Source organism: Scedosporium apiospermum (genome assembly GCF_000732125.1).
Source record: "Scedosporium apiospermum strain IHEM 14462 chromosome Unknown SEQ_SAPIO_0090, whole genome shotgun sequence".
Taxonomy (NCBI): Eukaryota; Fungi; Ascomycota; class Sordariomycetes; order Microascales; family Microascaceae; genus Scedosporium; species Scedosporium apiospermum.
Window position 1 is genome coordinate 772,266 of NW_015971791.1, and position 20,827 is coordinate 793,092.

Consider the following 20,827-nt stretch of genomic DNA (forward strand, 5'->3'; position numbering starts at 1 on the left):
GTCGCAATTTTTCCCTCTTCGAAGGGTTCCAAGTCAGGCTCAGGGATTTCAGTACGTCCCTAATTAAAGCTTACAACTTCAAAGAAACAATTTACGAGGAATCACAATATGAGCTACCTTGTTACGGGCGAGATTTTGACGATTGCCCTACGAAGAAAAGGGAGCTTTTCGCCTTGGGTTCGGATATCTACGAGATTATGGCCTGGCAGAGGCCATATCAAGAATTAGAGGAAACAGAGGTTGAGAAGCTCTACGCGTGTAACAGATTCCCTCCTCTGGATTGTGTAGCTGCGGGGAACGTTGTTTTGAGCTGTTGGGAGGAGGAATATGAGATGGCGGACGACATACATATAGTACTACTCCTTCAAGAACTCATAAGGACCTGTCCGCACCCTGTTTCTAGTGTCTTGGCTTTTCTTGGAACACCCAGCCACCGACCAAGGGACCCTTGATTTAGATAATTGGGAGTGTTTAAAGAAGTCTATTAACACTACCTCGGTGCATTTCCCTCTTCGACTCTACAACTCGAGTTAACTCGCTATTTAAAGCTTGTCCTCAAGGTGTCTCTAGGGGGTTACGCTGCTGCGAGATCCGGTTCGTGATGTAAAGCTCAGCCAGGGTGCGGTATGCGCACTTATCGTCGAATATCCTTTTGTAGTCTTCGGGTGACATGTTGTCACACTCAGCACCCTTCGGCTCGCTTAAGTGGACAATGCGAATGTTCTTTTTCCGAAGTGCATCCAGAGCCTCTTTCCAGGTGCCACTGAGTAAACGGACATCTATTAAGGAGATGCATGTTGTCGATTGCGGTAGCCGGTTGAGGAACTGTACCATCCTCGAGAAATCCATCGCAGCATAAGCAAAGGAAATGTCCGTCAGCCTATCTCGCGACCTTGACCCCATGATTTGCCCTATATCTATCCTTCCTGGCTCCCCAGCATCATAGCTTCTCATATCCAAGCTGAGCTTTTGGAGGCTAGGGGTATCCACGTAGACAGACAGGGCGTCATTAAGACCTTCAGCATCTTGCTCGTCGGGAGAGTCGCACTCGAATTTAAATTCTGCTAGCTGCTGCAACCCAGACGAAAACTCTCGCCGGATATCCGGGGATGGCATCAGGCTGCCAGGGCATCCCAGATCCGAAAGTTCAATTTTGATGGTCTTGAGCGATACGCCGGCGCATCGGACAGCATCGACTATTTTGGCAATGCATTGGTAGTTTGGTAGATCGAGGCTGTGAGCCTTTGCACGGTAGCCGGTCAGGGACTGGAGTATGAAACGACGGAGTGCCCTCCAAGTATTGCCCTTAGGTATCATCAGTTGGCGATTGCCTGTTGACACCGCAAACTCTGTATCGTTAAAGTCCAGCCTTCGCGCGCCTGGCATCCTTGCAATTGCCGAGCCAACAGCTTGCGAGAACCGCCCGCTCCATATTAGGGACTGCTGCTTCTCAAAGAGAGTCAGATGCTCTGAACAGATCTCCTCTAGACGTGCTCGAAGCCCTTGTTCCTCCTGAAAGTGTTCACCAAGTTCGGGCTGGGTTGATGCAAGCTGGTGAAGTTCTAGGATAACTGCCCTTGTGTCCGCAATCATCTCCAATGCACTCTGTTCGGGGATGTTAAAATCCTTCAACGCGTCGAAGAGGTTGACTTGGTTTTCTAACATGTCGATTAAGTACGAAATAAACCGATCGAAGTCGTTAAGGGCGATGTTGTAGAAATGAAGGGCGATTTGAACTACACGAACACCCTTTGCAATAGCGGGATGATGAGAAATCTCCTCCAGGCGCGTAAGTGACAGTTCGTCGAAACTGACGCGGACGAGACGGACGAGCAGCTGCGAGCTGAGGTTACAAAATCGCCGACAGACCAGGCGCGTGTTTTTGATATCCTTTCTCCCATTGTCGGGCGGGTAATAAAGAGATGGGAGGTCAAAGTTCTCAGAAGGAGAATATCATCGGGTAGGTCTAGGATATTCAGGTTTCTCAGGTACGGGCGTGATAACTCATCGATGCAAGATCGGAGATCACTCCATATACCCTCAAATTTGATCTTCGAGGCTTTCGTCTTCTCTAGTTCGCGGTCTAGGTTACCCTCGGACTCGAGAAGACCATTGCGCGTGGCCCAAGCCCACCACTCTGAGTCGAGCATGTGGGAGGAGTCCTCGAAACTTTCAAGCTGGTACTTTCGGAATTGTTTCGATACTTCAGGCTGAGCGCCAAAGTGCGCAACCTTCACAGCCATCAAACGGCAGATTTCGCGGTTCGTCTCTTGAAGCTGCTCGTCTATAACGCGGAGACTATGATAAGCAGCTGCGAGAGCATTGCGACCTCCGGCAGTCGAGGGCTTTTCTGCAAGAAGATTTTGCGCCATCTTAAGACCGTGGCCAAAGTGGAGAAAGCTGGGTGAGAAATGGCTGCGATGGGGAATGCGCGGATTCTTCTCATCCCGGGCTCTGCAAAAATGCGAAGGGGCACCGTTTTGCTATTAGGCGAGTCTAACAGCTGTTTCAAGGCAAACACCGTACGAGTGAAGCTAAAATGTTGCCAGTTCGGTTCGCCTTGGCTCCTCAGGACTGAGGACTCGCGAGTCAAGTCAAATCGCCCCCGCATTCCACACTGAAGACACACGTGCCCGCGGACATGACCGGATTCGATGAAAAAGTAGAGGAACGGATTCTTCTTACAATCAACCAGAAGGAAAACTACCCTCGAATTTCATGGGGCCAGATTACAGAGCGCTATGATGTACAAACTAGCATGAAACTTCAGCCTCCTTCCCCCCACCTTCAACCTCGCGAAATGCATTTTCTGCCCGAGTTCGACCGTTCACACTGCGCCACTCCTGGGGAAGTTCATTTCATACTCACAAAGAAATGAGAATAGGTGCCCGGGATAGAAATAAATAATGAATATGAATACTCCTATTACCGCAGAGCAGTACAGTCTACACTTGTGTGCATCATCATCTACTCAATCAAACTCCGCAAAAACGAAGCGATAACAGCTAACCAAACCGATAAACCATCAATTGCAAACGCGTGTCCATGTACACCATACTAACGCCTTTTTAAACAATCAAACATAGCCAGTGGAAAAAAAACAAAGTCCCAGAAACAGCATAGCCTCTCATAAGTACCGCCGTATCCCACTCATCCCGTGAGTGAAATCTCTCATCTCACGCCAGAAACGCCATTCCTTCCGCCTGTGATTGGGTATCATCAACACTAGGAAAGCCCTCACTGCCCCCGAACCAAAAGACCTAAGAAATGAACCGAGACGGAAAATCTTTCGGAATAAGAAAAACGAAAAATCTACGCCTCCACAACGGCGGGCGTGGCCTCGGCATCATCCTTGGCGCTAGCGCTTTCCCAGAGCTCGAAGCTCTCACCAGTGCCATCGATGGGCTCGAGCACGGCGGCCTTGGCGCAGGGCTCATCCTGGGACTTGGCCATGAGGGTGTCTACATCCTCGGTGGGCAACGGCTCGGTGGTCTCGAGGTTGAGCTCAGGGCCAAAGTCCACGTTGACGGGTAGAGACTCGGGTTGGTGCTCGGGGGCAGCGAGCTCCTCCTCGATGGGCTGGGGCGCGACTACGGAGGCGGCTTCGGCAGTGACAACGTTCTTCTCCACAACATCATTGTCATCCTCATCACCAGGAACGATTATGACAGAGGCAGCGTCACAGCCGGTAGCGTAATACTCTGAAGCATCGAGGTCAGCGAGGGCGAGCCGCTCCTTCTCGATCTGCATGTCATCCTCAGTAGCACCGCGACGGGCGGCGGCACGGCGGGAGGTCTGGCTGATGTCATCGGCAGGGGGAATGTTCTCCTTGTCGCGTCCCTCGGCACGCTCACGGGTGGCACGCTGCTCGGACTCCTCGTCAGAGCTAATGTCGAGGGTGCAGGTCCCATGCTGGAGGAGGTTGGTCATCTCCTGCTCGGGGGTGTCTTCGTGGATGTCGAAGAACCACGACGCCTTCATCTCGGCGCGACCGAGATCAAAGCTGCCCGACGAAGACGATGGTTCAGCAGGAGTCTCAACGGAAGCGCGAGCGGAGAGAGACGAGGCGGAGGTGCGGGCGGCATAGCTAGGGATGGTACCCTTGAGAGCAGCATCGAGACTGAAGGGGGCAGCGGCGCCGAGGTTGAAGTGAGGGGGGTCAATTCGGGAGTAGGAGCCGGCAGTGGTTCGGCGACGGGTGTTAGAAAGGATTCCGGAGCGCCTGCTGCGGGTAGGCGAGCGACCGGCGGGGGCGGAGAGGGAAGAAGACCTCGAGATGGAGGTGTTGATCTTGCTGATGGGAGACTTGGGCTGGAGGATGGTGCGGGTGCGAGGAGAGGCGGGAAGAGACCGAGTGGGGCTGGTTGGGGCGAGACGGGCAGTAGGCTTGTTGGTGATGTTGAAGACAGGGGCCTTGAGGACCTCCTTGGAGAAGAAGCTGTCGCCAGCACCCTTGGACCTCTTGGCGAAAATGGACGGGTCGACGTTTTCAAAGTCGTCCTCATTCAAATCCGCCGCCTTTCTCTTGGCTGAAGGAGAGGAAGCAGCTGTTGCGGTGTCAGTGAGCTGGTCAAGCTTTACAACGGGTCAGGCGGCGGGACGGCGGTCTAAGTGATTCTGAGATTGCTCATTGAAGTGCATTGTTGTCGATACATATACGGAGTAGGGCAAATTGAAGCCCATTCAAGTTCACTTTTGAGGGCGATCTTGGAGGATCGGGCCAACAGTAGTTGCACGCGAGAGGGGGAAGAATACGAGGCTCAAAAGGATGGAATCAAGGCTAACGGCGGGCACTAAACATACCATTCTGTCGGTTCTTGATGCTGGTCAGGGTCTGGAGACGGGCTCCATCAAGGGGAGCGAATGGTTGGCGAATAAGAGTCGACATGGTATAAGATTTCAAGACTCGTCACAGATGGAGGGAACGGGAACAAGGACTCGACGCAGTATCGAGGCGTTCAGAACGCTTTCGCCTTCGTGTTCTTCGTGTTCTTCGTGTCACGAGATTCAAAGCGACACAGTTGGGCTTTCCTCTTCCTCGAATTGCTCCTTTCAACTCCTAAACAGACCTGGAATTGGGTTCCAATAGTGGGGTAGGGATTAGATCGTGGTGATGGACACGGACACTGGCGTTTTTGTTTTGTGTTCCTGGTGTGTGATTGAGATGAATGTGAGCGTGAGTGTTTGTTGTTGTTTATGTTCTCGTCCTATTTATTCTCGTATGTAGAGACAAGAGTTGGAGTAAGGGAGGGACAGGTTCTTTCGTTTAAACTTAAAAGGAGGGGAGGGGAAAGAATGAGAGAAAAAGCCGTCGAGAATAGACCAAGACAAACAGAGGAAGGAGTCGAGGGGGTAATAAAAGGGAAGCAGGAGCCCTTTGAGCGACAAAACGCTAAAATGCGGGAGGGAACGAGTGACCTTGGGCGTGACCTTCAACGCGCAAAAAAAAGCGAAGGAAGGAGCCAAAAGTTGGACGATCTGAGACAGTGTGTTTACCACGACACGACACTGGGCTTGGGCGCGATCCCAACATTGATCGATCATTGGAAGGCAGAGACGGGTTTTAGCTGAATGATGCGCGGGTTGCAAGGTCCTAAATTGGGCGTGGGGCAGTAGGGGAACACGAGGAAGGGGCAAGGTGAGTCTGATCTGCGCGCACTGTACCGGGTACTCTGCACCTGGAGTACCTGGAGCACCTTGACGTGTTTTACGCGGTGGCCTGTACAGGGTACCAAATTAGGCAGAGGTGGGCTGACTTGGGCACGGGTACAGAGTACGGAGAGGTACGTTGGCCGACCCGGAGGAAACCACGATGCTGGAGCAAGGTACGAAGTACGTGACGTGAGGTCTTATGAGGTCTGAGGAACATGAGTACCACGCCCGTTACAAAGTGAAATTAAAATGGAATATTACAGCCAAAGTACCAGTCTGATCGCAGTTGAGCAGAGCTAGTGAAGTGTGAAGGCCAAGCAGGAAGCTGTACTCCGTCGGCGGCGGGACTTCTCTGGGAAGCTGTTTCCGGAGGAAAAAGACGTGTCGGCCATGTGCGAGCCAGTGGGCAGGAGCCATCAAGGGCCAGTTCAATGCAAGTTATGCAGAGATGTCGGAGTAGACGCTGTGGATTCAGACTCGCCGCCGGTTTGGCAGGAGCCCGGACATCGCCAGCAGAAATTTGGTTGCGGAGACGCAATTGAGGGATGGCCGAAGCAGGGCGAAACGAATTGAGTGGTGTTCACGTCTCCAGGCTTCAAACAGAACAGGCAGCAGAGGGCAAAGAGCATCAAGCATAAGAAGATGGATGGCAAGCTGCAGGACCAGACCACACCAGAAATCGAGAGCGGGGCTCATCGAGAGCCAGAGGGACAGACAGAAGTGATACCTGCAGCAATAGCGCAGAAGAAGAAAAGGAATCATCGCCGGGCCCTCTCCAGTTGCACCGTTCGATTCTGTCGAGTGAGACATTCGCTAATTCCAGGTACTGAGGATTCTCGCACGACACCGTACTTCCGAAATGACACTGCCTCCTCGAATTCACGAATTGATCCCGAGGTCTTACGCAGGCGGCCGAGTATCGAGCCAGCCAGGTACAGTCTGTCACCGCTTGATCGCCAGACCTCTACGTTGTGCCACGGAATCGGCATTGAGCAGATACAGAAGCCCAGAAACGCAGCTGGATTCGCACGAAGTAATTATGCGTGAAGCTGCGAAGAGACCCCCCTAGCGACTAGTGAGACCCTCGATTACCTTGCACCGACCAGTGATGACAGCTCTCGGCAGCTCCAAATTCATGCGAAATCGCAGGTGTCCGTCTGATTTGCCAGAGGTGAGGCAGGACACACGTACGGCGTACAGCATGCATCATCCTATGTGAGCTCATATCGTACAGCAGTCAGACCCCCGTTTCTTGCTACAGTTGGTTGTACCATCAGTTCAGGATCAGGGGGCTGCCTGAGCTTGGAGTATCGGTTTCTCTCACTTGTTCCCCCCTTCCCCTTGTAGTTCTGTCCTCCCTCGTACTATGACGGAGAGAGAGAATAAGGGATGAGAGGAATGACCATGACATGACTCTAAGAATAAGAATAACCATAACCCTGAACCTTATTTCTCATGAAGCCCGGTCAATGGGAAGTGTCGAAGAAGTCTTCGTCTCCAACTTTAAGAGCATGCAGACCAATCGAACCGTGCTGTGACACGAGACTCCCATTCTCCTTGATTTAGTTTAGAATTGGAACTTTAGAACCGAGCTTTGTCGTGAGAGAGTACAGTAAAGGCGAAATGGGTGTCGCGGGTTCAATAGTTAATTACTTTTAGCGGGGTCCATTTCAAGAAATTTAGTTTTATGATCCTACCTAGACGTACTCCCAAAGTACTATTACTAATAATTGTTATGATAGAGAGACAAAAGCCATGCACCCAAGTTCCTTCACCATCAAGCGATTAACAGCGGCGGTTCCAGAACCTAAAGCTATGACTTACAATATACACACAGGACGCTGTCTGGGCTTCGCGCTAATCGAATACCCATACTCGCGGACCCGAAACCTGAAGCAAGGAAAAGGGCCTTGGAATTCAACAAGGAGATGGAAAAAAGCGTCGTGGTGTGTGCGGGCAGGTGTGGCCACCTGCCTGGTGTGAACCCCACGAAGTCATGTGAGGGAGCGATTGGACGGAAGCAAGAACATAATTTGGTACTTACAGTTCATTCACAACCCTCATCGCCATCGCCGCGTACCTTGAACTCAAGCAGTCCACTGTTGAGACCACATTTGTATGGTTACAGCACCGACCCGGAACCTGCCACGTATACGACTTGGGAAACACAACCGCAGGATGTGTTGTGGCTGCCCAGCAAACTTTAAGCATCCAGTAGTAGCTTAGAGATATGTGTTTAGACCTCTCCTATTTGCTATCTGGGCCAGATGGAGGGTTTGCACAACGCGATTTCTGATATCAACCTGTCCCAAGGCTCCGCTGGTTCCGGGTGAGGGCCAAGCCATGAGATAACCCAAGAGACGCCATGATAAAAGGAACGACCCTACCCCAGGTATGCAGACTCAACTTATTCCTTGCTATCACCCTGATTATCCCTTGACCGATAGGAACGAACACTATGGATGCACTCCTAGGTATGTTCGATCTAACAGATGAACCAGACTGTGTTGTCTAACAGGGTCTTTTGTTAGGCGAACTCAATAGCAATCCATGCTCCAATGATGTTCTGCTGGAATCTGTGGGGGCCTCTCCTAGAAACGAAGGTAAAGATTGCATTTCTGGGTACTTTGATTATGTTACTAAAATCATGCCAATCAAATGTCTCCTAGTAACCAGCAAGCCACGCAAGTACTTCTACGTCCGGTTCTTTGACTTGGATGAAAACCCTGTACCTCAGCTTGAAGCGGTTATGCGAAGAAATCTTCTGGAGCTCGACCAATTTCGGTATCGGCTACGCCTTGACGGGGGCGGCATAACCTGTGAAGGTCTCCTTGTTTTCAAAAAGGAGTGCCAAGTACACTACTGCGACCTTGCGATTATCGAGAATGGAGAACACATAGTCGAACCATGGTCCATTGAATTTCCCGAGGGCTTTGGTCCAGGAGATAACCTTTATGATGATTTCTATGATGATGATGATGAAGAAATTCACGTTGTTAAGTTTTAGAGGTTTGGGCTATTATATGCAATCTTGTAGGTAGTTTTAGTTGCAGACAAGAAGTGAGCGATGTACTACGCACTCGCTTGCTAGGTTTTAGTGTAAAGATATCGCTTCTCCGGATGTCTGTTGGGTGGTAAGTCAGGTTCAACCAAACAGAACTTGCGATAGTTATTGTATAAGTGAGTGTCTAAGTCACGAATATGCTTTAGAATGTTGAATAGTCTGCAAGCTTTGTTGTGAATTGTTCTTGGATTGACTACTAGAGAGTGAAGGAAAGGAAAGATAGCTAGATATATTGTAATAACTGTGATTTAAATAGATCGTGAGTTCCTTGGGCGTGAGATGCTTTCAGCGCCTTGGTCCACAGAGCTGGGAGCTGCACACTCCTGCGCCCTTCTTGATTTGTCAGATTCGCCTGTAGTCACATGTCATTCTGCTGCAGGTTCCATTACCATAAGTAGTTGTGGCGGCCTAGGCCGTCACATCTAGGACTTGGTTGTCTCAAGTCTGCTCGAAGACCCGTCCAGAATAAACGCACATCAATTTTGAAAGATATGGCCTTAGAGGCTAGCAGGTGAATTATATAATATTTTTAGACCCTTATTAAAGTATCAGTACCTCCCGGTACAAGGTAACCCCATCACAGCATCTGGGAATTAGGCCTACCCCGCCATACCAAAAAGATTAGTAAAAAACTAGCGACACCCATTTCGCCTTCCACTGTACTTGTCAAGCTAAAATGGAAAAAACGAACAGACGCTTAAAGTCGTTGACAGCCCTAGCTCAAACTCTGGAGAAGAGTTACTTTCTCACAGCAGGGATTCTGGCGTCAAGATCTTGTATCAATCTCCAACCCTGATATGGGGGGACATGGATGATACCAGGATGGCACCAAAATCTGATTTCTGAACCGCTCCCCACTCATTTATCCTCATCGCGACGAAACACTGGTTGGAAAGTACGGGACCTCGGATTTCCATATGCACGACGCGTGCCGGGATTTAAATGGCTTGAATCCCTTGAATCTTTTCTCCTTTCTCGGACTCCACTTGCTAGAAGCAAGCTGAAGCTGGAACCTGCACCGAATGAAAGGACAGAAGCGAGCGAAAGGAATGAAGCGAAGTGACCCAAGGTAAGAATGGTAAAAAGTACAAGAAATACTGAGGTACATACAAATCTGTTGGAAGTCAAAAAACACCTCTCGAGACAAGAATCCTCTCCAATTGTACTTCGTACACGACATACTTTCATTGACCGAGACACAGCGCATCTCTACTTCATTCATCACATCGATCCCCATCTACTGGCCAATACCCGCCAATTCACCATGTCGGTCTAATTCATAAACCGACAAGCTCCCTGGTCGGGTTCAGAATCGATTCACGAAAATTGGTTGGGTTAGAGAATCAATCACCAACTGCCCGCCCGTAACGAACATCTAGAAAAGGAACAGCTTTTTTTCGCCCGGACTTGGCCGTAATTCTCTCTTACTTCTTCTGTCCAGTTTCCGGCCAATTTTCCTTCGCTCTGCACAAGCATTGAAACTCGGAGCTACGAAGTACTCGGTTTCGAAGCTCTGTAAAAATGGAGTCAACTTAGCTTCCTCTGACCGGGCGCTCATAGCCCCCAAGCTCTGTTGAACCACGACATGAGCTCCGAACCACACTCATCATTGGACTCTTATCATCCAACGTATAACCGCCTAGAGAGATTCCCCCATTGGCCAGGCTCTACTGGGTCAGGCCAATGCACCGGCAGGCAGGTAGGTAACCGAGCTGCTCTGATGGACGGCCATGTCCTGTGAGACTTGGACCACCTCCCCCCTTCGACTCGCTCACATCAAGCCATCCTCGCTCCTCGGCTTCATGAACATAAAGAAACTAAAGCCGCCTGCGAATAGAAGAGATTCAACTCTCAAAAATAATTTTATTTTCAAACTTCAACGATGCTCTGTATAATAGTGATTAATGCTATCAATCCACTGCATGATGCGCCAGACAACCCAGAATCAACCCTCATCCACTCCCTGCTAACCCCTCAACTGGGTGGCCATATGGAGCGGCCATATAGAGCGGCCATATAGAGCGGCCACACCTTGAGCCTATGGCATGACCCAACGCGGCCCCCGTTGCAATTAGCCCGGTGTCTTGGAATGGGCGGTGACCTGGCCAGTTGGGAAGACCACGCGCGAAGAGGGAGGGTGGTCATCCGTCGGCCGGCCCTGGGACTTGGCCTTTTTGTTGACCAACCGAGGTCTTTGGCTGGTTGGCCTTTCCTAAAACGAATCGATGACCTTTTTGCACATTCACGGCGTCGGAAATCGGGGTTGGCTTACAGTGTTCTGTACCAGACACCTTCATCTCTTACCGTTGTCAAGTTTGGCAAGTAAGCTGGGAAGAGGGACCTTCAAGTTGTTCCATCTAACCTCTCAGAGGAACTGTCTGTCCGTATCGTAAAAGAGCAAGCGGGAATATCTCCCACCCTCAGGTGCCTAGCACATTCACGAAGCTCCCAAAGAACCCTTGAAATGTGTACTTGGAGACTTCTTGCCCATACACTTGCCACTTTTGAGCACGACGTTGAACTCAATCAGCTTTGCCAGTAAGTGATACGTGAATCTTAGGCGAAAACTAAAAGGTAAGAAACCGTTTGCGTTCCTTCCCGTCGTACGAAACTCTCCTTGCCGTTCCCGGGCAGCCACGGGCGTCGAAATTTTTCCATAACGAAGCCCTTTTTTCGACTACATGAAGTGAAACATTATCTGCTCAGCATCATAAAATACAATCCCCTTCCGATCGTTCTTGATCTTTCTCTCGTGCTTCCTTTTTCCAGTGAGCCAACATCACCCGGCCGGCCAGGACGGCCTGATCCGGTCCCGCCGGGCTGTGCCTCACGTGCATACGCGCCGCTCCGCGATCTCAATTGTCCTCCACTCGTTGTACATTGCTTTAAACAGTCCATGTCAAATCTATTTGGATTCCTCGTCCTCTGCCTTTGTCCATGCGTACTGTGCTGCGGCGATTCATGTCCTTGTTCTGTTGGGTAGTGACGTGATAGCTGTGCAGGTATGGGCTGAGACAAGGCAAATGGATGAAACTGCGTGCTGTGGCCGGCGGTCGCATTCATAATTTGGGGGCAGGGTCTTAGAACGCCTTGATCCGTTTATATTTTTGCACTTGCGAGGAGGTGAAGCTTTGGTGGCCTTTCTTGTCAAGCTTAACGACGGGTTAGGGGGTTGCTTCGAAAGGGACTGGGCCTGGTACAGCAGGATGAAAGGCGGACTAGTGGCATCGATCAAATCGATTCGAGCACCCTACTTGGAGGAGATGCGGCGGTATACGTCTAGCATATGGACGGATAGCATAGGAATTTCCCGTTCTATTCGTTGGGGGTTGAGAAGGTCAAGTCCTGCAATGCATGAAGTGTCCGACGTCGAGGTGCGTGCCCCAGGCGAGCTGTCGTGGCTTCTGTCTTTACCAGTCTCTGGGGGTCCCCCCAGAGGTCAAGGGTCTTGTCGCGTTGCAATTGGGCTTCGTAAGAAGACATGATATTTTTAAACCTTGCTGTGAGGAGGGGACGGCACCTCGAGGGGAGTGTGCTGACCTGCTGTTTGTGAAGCGCGGCGTATACTACGCGTTTGTGGAGAATCATTGCCATGTGTTGCGTCGTGGAAAGGCCACTTGCACAGGATTCAAGAGTGGCCCTCTAGCTGCGCTCTTCTTCTTACTAGCAGCGGGCAGTGAGGAACGCTGTCGCTGGAAGCAGGGAAGGATGTGATATCACTGGAGGACCTTTCTCCATGTGAAGACATAAGCCCAGGGGACAAAAGGTCGGTAGTAGATTCAAGAGCAAAGCTAAACTATCCGCTTCATGTCAACGAATGGACTGGGTAATGCCAACATGAAGGGAGGAGTATGAGGGCAGAAGCCTCCAGAGATGAATCTAGGAGATTGGATGATTCGAACGTAAGCGAAGTGTCATGGAGTTTCTCCGGAGCGCGCGCGTTTTAGCGAAAAGAAGGACGAAGAGATCTCGTCTCATCTAGTCTCTCTACTTCCTCTACATTAGCATCCTCGTATCTTCCCTTAAATAGACGCACATCGAGTATCATCCATCGCCTTGGTGGGTAAAACAGAGAGGCAAGTACATCTGCGGCCCAGATATTTTTACCCCAAGCCAGGCTCTCGATACCAAAATTTCGATTCCCAAAAATCCCCCATCTTTGGTCGAACGGGCTCACAATCTCGAGAAACCATTCCCTCTTCGTGCCGCTCGAATCTTGATTGTGCGTTTGAAGGTTGGAGTCCAACAGAATCGAAGCTAGAAACTCATACGATAAGTCGATTGACAACATTGAATGAAGCCTTCCGTGGTTGTGCCCCGCACACACACTGACAATTGCAGCTTCTCTCGTCGAAATTACTTCGATGCTCTTACGTTCCTCGACTCTGAGCCAAATCAAAAGGCCGATTCACAACAAATAGGTGACAGCCATTTCTTTCTTCGTTAATATGGATCGACTACAACCCACCGAGAACCCTCGGCCAGAAGATGACGCCTCCTTCGGACCGCTTCACCTCGTCGAGCCTCGAACCGAGCACACGCATACCGCCATCATGTTCCATGGTCTGGGAAGCTCCGGCGAGGAATTCGCCGAGGAACTCTTCGCGTCGAATTTGTCCAACGGCAAGTCGCTACGGGACGAATTCCCAGGCTGGCGATGGGTATTTCCGTCATCCAAGGAGCGCTGGAGCACCACTTTCCAAGAGTCCATGCCGGCATGGTTCGAGGCACATTCCTTGACCGACACCACGGCCAGACAGGATCTGCAAATCCCGGGAATTAGGGAATCGGTGGCCTACCTCCGCGAGGTAGTAGATGAGGAAATCAGGCTGTTAGGTGAGAGGTCGGAGAAGGGGATCATTCTCGGGGGCATAAGTCAGGGCGGCGCCATGGCGATGTGGACGCTTCTCTGTTACCCGAGACCAGTAGAGCTGGCGCAGCAGCTTTGCGCATTCACAGGCGTGAGCACATGGCTTCCGTTCGCCGCAGACCTGGAGACTATGCTCTCCAAACATCCCAGAAACGCCTCTCCACTGCGAACCACAGGCGATAACTTCTACGGCTTTGTTGAAGAGATGGCCGCTCCCTTGAGAGACGGCCTCCAGGGGACAGATTGGACACATCCTCTCTTACGCACACCTGTATTCATGGGACATGGATTAGACGATGCATACGTAGACGTTGAGCTCGGGCGGGAGGCGGCGAGGGTGCTCTCCTCGATCGGGTTTGAGGTGGAGTGGAGAGATTACTCTGGTGCTGAGCAGGAGGGCCACTGGCTGAAAGTGCCCGAGGAAGTAGATGATATTCGAGAATTCTTGGCTCGGGTCGTAGTTTAGGAGGAATCAAACCTTTTTGATTATAAGCCATTGCAGTTGTAGAGAACAAGCATCGTGGAAGCGGAAGCCAAAGTGTGAACCGATGTGATCCGTAACCCGGGTACAGAGGGTGTTTTCGGATTTGTAACAGAGTCATAGACCTGGAAAACGGCATGGGAATGAGCAAACGACGATGAGGCGATGGCGATTTAGCAATTGGGTTTAATCGACCCATGTTTCCGTCCGAGAAACTCTTCAAGCTGATTCCAAGTCACGATGTCACGATGTCACGATGCGTGTCTGTGTTTGCAAGCCCAAGCCGCACCTTCCCTCAATTTCGTTCTCTCAACTTCACATCCTTCATATACGAGTCCACGGCAACAACGTCCAACCGAGTAGCTCAAGCAGTGGTGACACTACAACCAGTGGCCAAGTGGTCATTGGAGCGCTCAGAAGGTTAGAAAATTGCAAATTTTCGTAGCTCGTGGGAAGTTCCCTGGATTCGATCCTCGGGGCGACCCGCGAGTGAGCTTTTTGTTTTTAATTTTTAATTTTAATCTTTCCTCACTGCACGTTTCTTTTCTAAATTCGTGAGTTCTTCTTTTCTTCTTCCTTTTCTAATTATTATTTTTTTTTTTCTCTCTTTGTTTTCATTTTCTTAAAACTCGGGAGGTGGTCTATTCAGAATCCCTCAAAAGAAGTTTGTGAGAACCATCGCGGAGATGGAATACGAAGACGTGAGCGAAGATCTCTCGACAGTCCTCGCCCGGATTAACTGCAAATCGGACCAATCCAGCACGTCCCATTGCTTATTCTTGGATGACCGCCTCTGCTTGACGAGGGACAGGTCAGATTGATCTCTTCGTCTTTCCCCTTCTAACAGTTCGTACTTTGTCTATCCTACCATCCCATCCTACCGCTGACCCCCACAAAAGTATAGATCCAGCGCAGTTGGATCCAGCAGTTGAACAATGCACCAAGTCGGTGTCGATCGTCCGTCTGCCTAGCGGGCGAAACATCCAACGCCACCAACACCCCCAAACCCGCAGGATCCGAGCACAGCCCATGCATACGTCTTCAACTTCGTCCCGTCGCGGGCCGAAGAGGAAATCGAAATAAAAAAAAAGAATGCGCAAAGAAGACGTGCTCAATGCTCTCTCCCCCATTCCCTGCTTACAGGAGCTTCGTACCGAGTTGCAGGGCCCCCAGTCAAAAAGGTCATGCTCCGCCTCAGCCCTCCCAGGCAAGCTCTCGTTCACGAACCAATAAGACGCGAATCCGTGTGTATTGCCATCACTATGATTGGGTCACAAGGAGGAGAGCTCAGCACCATGCATATCATACAACGTTAGTGGGATGGGTAGGGCCAGCGGCTGGCTGGGTCCAGGCGAATTGTCGAATCTCAGTGGTTCGCTCGAGGACATTAGCCGGGAAGTGGATGGGAACAATGGGATCCCATTGTCCAACCTTACGGAGCCGGAAGGGTGGCCATCATCATTGATAGTTTACTTCGGTTCAGTGTGGGAACACAGGTAGGCTGAGCAAGTCGTGCCTGTCCCGGACGGTGTTGTCATTGGCTCGTTTTCGTCCCCTCTGCAATTCCCAGAAAGTCCCTTGATCTCCGCCCTTTTGTACGATTTCGGAGCTGCTTAGGGATCTGGAGGATCCGATTGGAACTGCTGTTGTCGGCGCTTTCCCCTGATTTCTCTGTCAGCCCTGTGTCCTGCGTGAGAGACTCGGACTTGTCCGCTCTGCATCTGCATTGACTGGTTCCTATCCGAACCGCATCGGTTAAGAGGCGGGCCTCATTGGCTTTACCTCGTAGACAGCTCCTCTGGGGTAGCATCTAATGATGTCGAGATGGATCTGCCCTGTCATGCCCCGCTCCTGGGGTCCAATGCGCCTCTATCAGATGTTACCGTGTCCCGCTGTTTCAACGTCAAGCTCCTCTTTTTGCTGCCATGCTCTTGAGTGCATCTCCATCCACTTTCGCCCCCCCGAGACACGCTCCCTCTTCGGTTCTGCTCTCCCCCAATTATACCCCTCTTTGACATCCCACCTTTGCTTCTTGTCTTACACACCATGAGCGAAAAGTGACATGTCGTCCAATCCTGCGTTGGTCGTTGCCCGTTCAAGATGTATATCTGTTTCTCGTCTCTCCAGGCAGGCTGTGTATATATTAAGGCTGCTCTGCCTGCTTGATTCCTGCCTCCTTTACACCTCTTCTCCAAGCTTCTCCCTGACTCGAGCTGTTCTTCCAGCTCCTGAGTAGATCCATTTCGTGATTCCTTCCTAATTTTGTTGTGGTTCTGTCCTCTGTGCTTTGGGACCGTGACTTGTCCTGCTCCGTTTGTCTTGTCTTATTCATTATATAAACCATCAAGACCTCACCAGCTATTCCCTGGTGCTTGCTGCCATTGCTACTTCTCGAAATCAATATTCCACCCGACCCTGATACAGACATAACCAAACACCATGGCTGATAAATTCCTCGACCTGCTGGGCGGCTCCCCGGACGGAAAGGGCTCCAATGGCAAAGCCAAAGATGCTCCCCCCTCCACCACCTCCTCCGCCAACAAATCCCCCCCATCCCCAGACCTCTCCACCCGCCTCTCCTGGGTAGCCAAAGCTATCCTGCGCTCCTTCTCCGCCATCCCCGAAACCCCCTACTCCACCGCCGGCAACACCGTCGACGCCACCGCCACGACGGGAATCCTCGAGGACCTCCAAAAGATGGGCTTCAAAGACGTCGAGACCCTCCTCGAGTTCCTGCACACCGCCGTCCACGGCGTCCAGGACGATAGCAAGCTCCTCCTCGAGCGGATCGTGGATTTGTTGTCGAAGCTGCCGCCGTCTTCGCGGGAGGGTGCGGCGCTCGAGAGCGGGTTTATTCATCAGCTCTGGAACTCGCTGCAGCATCCTGTGCTCACGACGCTGGATGACAAGTTCAAGTATCGTGAGGCGGACGGGTCGAATAATAATCCGTATATGCCGCAGCTGGGCGCCGCGGGGACGCCGTATGCGAGGACTACGCCGCCGATGACGTATCAGAGGCCGGATGCGCCGGAGCCGAGTTTGCTTTTTGATACGTTGATGAGGAGGGGGGATGGGTTCCAGGAGCATCCGAATAGGATTTCGAGTGTGTTGTTCTATATGGCGACGCTTATCACTCATGATATCTTTCAATCTGTGAGTTTATACCTTCTTGGGGTAGAGCAAACCCTTTTCGGCCGATACTAACGGTACGCTTTCTTGCAGGATGGAAAGAGGAGTGGCATCAACCTGACTTCCTCGTACCTTGATCTTGCTCCTCTCTATGGGCGAAATAAGGAGGAGCAGCTTGCAGTCCGCGCCTTGGAGGCCGGCAGACTGAAGCCAGATTCCTTCTCGTCCAAGAGAGTCCACGGCTTCCCTCCCGGCGTAGGTGTGCTCATCATCATGTTCAACAGGTTCCACAACTACGTGGTAACCCAGCTCGCAGCGTAAGTATCAGTTCACGTCCGCCAAGAAGTATTCCTAACTAACCCCTCAAACTAGAATCAATGAAGGCGGCCGCTTCAAGAAGGAGCCTACCGCCCAAGAACTTAAAGGCAAAGATGCAGCTACACAAGAGGCCCTCCGCGCCGCCGCTCTCGCTAAATACGACGAAGACCTATTCCAAACAGGCCGTCTCGTCACCTGTGGCCTCTATGTCAACATCATCCTCCGCGACTACGTTCGCACCATCCTCAACGTCAACCGCTCCGACACCGCCTGGGCCCTCGACCCACGCATCAAAGACGGCCAAAACATCTTCAGCAAGCCCACGCCCGAGGCCACAGGCAACCAGGTATCGGTCGAATTCAACTTCCTCTACCGCTGGCACAGCGCCATCTCGGTACGGGACCAGGAATGGACCAACGACGCGTTCAAGGAGATCTTGGGGACGGATGACCCCGAGGCCATGAAGTTCGAAGAGTTCCTCGGGAAGCTGCATTCGTTTGAGGCTGCGCTCGACGATGACCCCGTGAAGCGCCAGTTCCACAAGATCAAGCGCAAGGAAGACGGCAGCCTCCCCGACGATGATCTCGTCAAGGTCTGGTTCGAGTCCGTCGAGGACGTAGCGGGTTCGTTTGGCGCGAACCGCGTGCCGCCCGTCCTGAAGCACGTCGAGATCCTGGGCATCATCCAGGCTCGGCAATGGAACGTCGCGACTCTCAACGAGTTCCGCGAGTTCTTCGGCCTCACGCGCCACCGCACCTTCGAGGACATCAACCCCGATCCCGAAGTCGCCACCAAGCTGCGCAACCTCTATGACTCCCCCGACTCGGTGGAGTTGTATCCCGGCCTCGTAATCGAAAAGGCTAAGCCGCCCATCGACCCTGGCAGCGGTCTCTGCGTCAACTTTACGACGAGCAGGGCTATCCTTTCGGACGCCGTTGCGCTCGTGCGCGGAGACAGGTTCTACACAGTTGATTACACGCCGAAACACCTCACGAATTGGGGCTTCAACGAGGCGAGCTACGATGCCAAGGTCAATAACAGCCACGTCATCTACAAGCTCGTGTTCCGCGCCTTCCCGAACCATTTCCGCCGCGATAGCATTTACGCACACTTCCCCTTCACGGTGCCCTCGGAGAACGCAAAGTTCCTGGCCAAGATCCACAAGGATCATCTGTATTCGTGGGACCGACCTTCTCCTGTCGGCGACCTTATTCTAGTGCGTTCGTACGACACGGTTAAGAAGGTCCTCGGCAATCAGAAGGATTACACCGTCGTCTGGGGCGATGCCATTCGCTTCCTCACGGAGAAAGACGGTCATGCGCCCGGTGCCACGTTCTGCTTGGCCGGCGATAAAAGAGCTAACGCTGAGAGCCGCAATCTTGTCCTCGACGCGCTCTACGGACCCGAGGCTTGGGAATCGGAAGTCTCGCGGTTCTACAGCAAGATGGTGCCGGTCCTTCTCAAGAAGTACAGCTACACGTGGGAGACGGCGTCTGAGGTAGAAAAGAAGAAGCCCGGCACGCACGCACGCGAGGTCGACATCGTCCGCGACGTCATCAACCTGGCCAACACACGCCTCTGCGCCGCCCTCTTCAACCTCCCCATCAAGATCGAAGAGAACCCCTGGGGCGTGCTAACAGAGCAGGAGCTCTACCTCGCCGCAACAGCCATCTTCTCCTCCATCTTCTTCGACTCCGACATAGCCAAGAGTTCGCAGGTCCGCAATGTAGCCAAGGAACTCGCGGGTCAGCTCGAGCGCCTGGTCATAGTGGCGGCGCATGCCGTCGACAAGGTGGGCATCGTCACCGATGCCGTCGAGAGCGTCCGGGGATACTGGCGCGGCGAGGGGTTCCCGGCGATTGCGGGGTACGGACATGAGTTGATTCGGCATCTGCTGGAGAAGGATAAGAGTGTGGAGGAGTGTGTGAGGGGCACGATTTTGCCGTTTATTTCGTCGAATGTGCCGAATCAGTCGGCGTTGTTGGCGCAGTGTCTTGATTTTTATCTGGAGGAGGAGAATAAGCACCATCTTGAGGAGCTGTATCGTCTGGCGCATGAAAACACTGACGAAGCCGATCTGAAGATTACAAAGTAGTAAGTCGCCCAGTCTCTAAAACGATAACTTACACATGAAGAATGCTAACCACCTCGAATAGCATGCTCGAAGGGTCTCGCATCCGCGGCACCGTCGCCGTCTACCGCGACGTCCAAACCGCCACCTCCCTCCCCGACTCTGTCCCCGCCATCCCCAACCCCTCCGACCCAACGCACGTAAACCCCCTCACACCACCCTCCCAAACACAATTCCACCTCCCCCTCCGTAAGGGCGACCGCCTCCTCCTTTCTCTCGCCTCCGCCTCCCGCGACCCAACCATCTTCCCCGAGCCCGACAAGGTGAAACTCGACCGCCCCATATCGTCGTACATCCACTTCGGATCCGGGCCGCACAAGTGCGCGGGCATGGAGCTCAGCATCGTGGCGCAGACAGCGCTGTTCAAGCAGATTGTCGGACTGAAGAACTTGAGGAGGGCGGAGGGGGATAGGGGACACATGAAGAGTATGCCGGCGAGGAAGTGGAAGGGCCAGGTTAAGGGGAAGAGGGAGAGGGAGGCGGAGGAGGGTGCGTGGTCGGGCTTGAGGGTTTATATGCTTGCTGATCAGAGTGGGTATTGGCCTGTTCCTACGACTATGAAGGTTGAGTGGGATGAGTGAGGGTCAGGGCCTGAGGGTTTCTGTTTGGTGAAGCTTGGATAGATTGTGCCTTCTTTCTCGATTCGCCTGAGATTGTTGTGCTGTATGTCGTAGTAGAGGAAGTCTGCAAATTGGATAACACTTGCCTTGTAATCGACCATATGAAGAAGTGTCTGGTCTATCGTGATCTTCGCTTCGACCTCGCCTTGAGGGTAGGACCGGAGAGGAGAAGCCGTTCGCCTGCTAATCTTGATAAACGACAGACCTAATAAACTTAACTTTTTTTTATTATTTTATTTTATTTAATTATTTAATTATTTATTTTTTCCTTTTCTTATTTTCGCTCTTCCTTCCACTTCATACTCCAAATGTGAAGAGGACTGCTTCGTGATAATCCACCGACGTGTGAGTCTACTCGTAAAGCTCAGATTGATGCGGAGGACTTTCAACAATCGAGGCACTAGTGGTTTAGTGGTAAAATTGGTCGTTGCCATGTAATTCACAAGTTTCGACTAGCCCCCGGTTCGATTCCGGGCTAGTGCATAGATATTCAAAATATCTTCTTTTTTGCCCTTTTACCCCTTTTCCATTTTTTTTTTTTCCCCTTCTCTTCCCTGTCTGT

At 51.8% G+C, this 20,827-nt stretch overlaps 3 protein-coding genes and 1 pseudogene across 3 annotated transcripts; 2 read left to right on the forward strand and 2 right to left on the reverse strand.

Annotated features, from left to right (window-relative positions):
- Window positions 1-555: 555 nt before the first annotated feature.
- Window positions 556-2,372, reverse strand: SAPIO_CDS4063 (uncharacterized protein; the record flags this gene model as incomplete). Its single annotated transcript, XM_016786712.1, has 2 exons — window positions 556-1,843; window positions 1,993-2,372. The coding sequence occupies 2 exons, from the start codon at window positions 2,370-2,372 to the stop codon at window positions 556-558; spliced, it is 1,668 nt and encodes a 555-aa protein (XP_016643688.1).
- Window positions 2,373-3,312: 940 nt separating this feature from the next.
- SAPIO_CDS4064 (uncharacterized protein) lies at window positions 3,313-4,888 on the reverse strand (the record flags this gene model as incomplete). Its single annotated transcript, XM_016786713.1, has 2 exons — window positions 3,313-4,547; window positions 4,804-4,888. The coding sequence occupies 2 exons, from the start codon at window positions 4,886-4,888 to the stop codon at window positions 3,313-3,315; spliced, it is 1,320 nt and encodes a 439-aa protein (XP_016643689.1).
- Window positions 4,889-13,164: 8,276 nt separating this feature from the next.
- On the forward strand, window positions 13,165-14,052 carry SAPIO_CDS4065 (annotated as a pseudogene; the record flags this gene model as incomplete).
- A 2,454-nt stretch (window positions 14,053-16,506) lies between these two features.
- On the forward strand, window positions 16,507-20,226 carry SAPIO_CDS4066 (Linoleate diol synthase; the record flags this gene model as incomplete). Its single annotated transcript, XM_016786714.1, has 4 exons — window positions 16,507-17,220; window positions 17,290-17,513; window positions 17,569-19,608; window positions 19,671-20,226. 4 exons carry the CDS (start codon window positions 16,507-16,509, stop codon window positions 20,224-20,226), a joined length of 3,534 nt encoding a protein of 1,177 aa, XP_016643690.1.
- Between the last annotated feature and the right edge of the window lie 601 nt (window positions 20,227-20,827).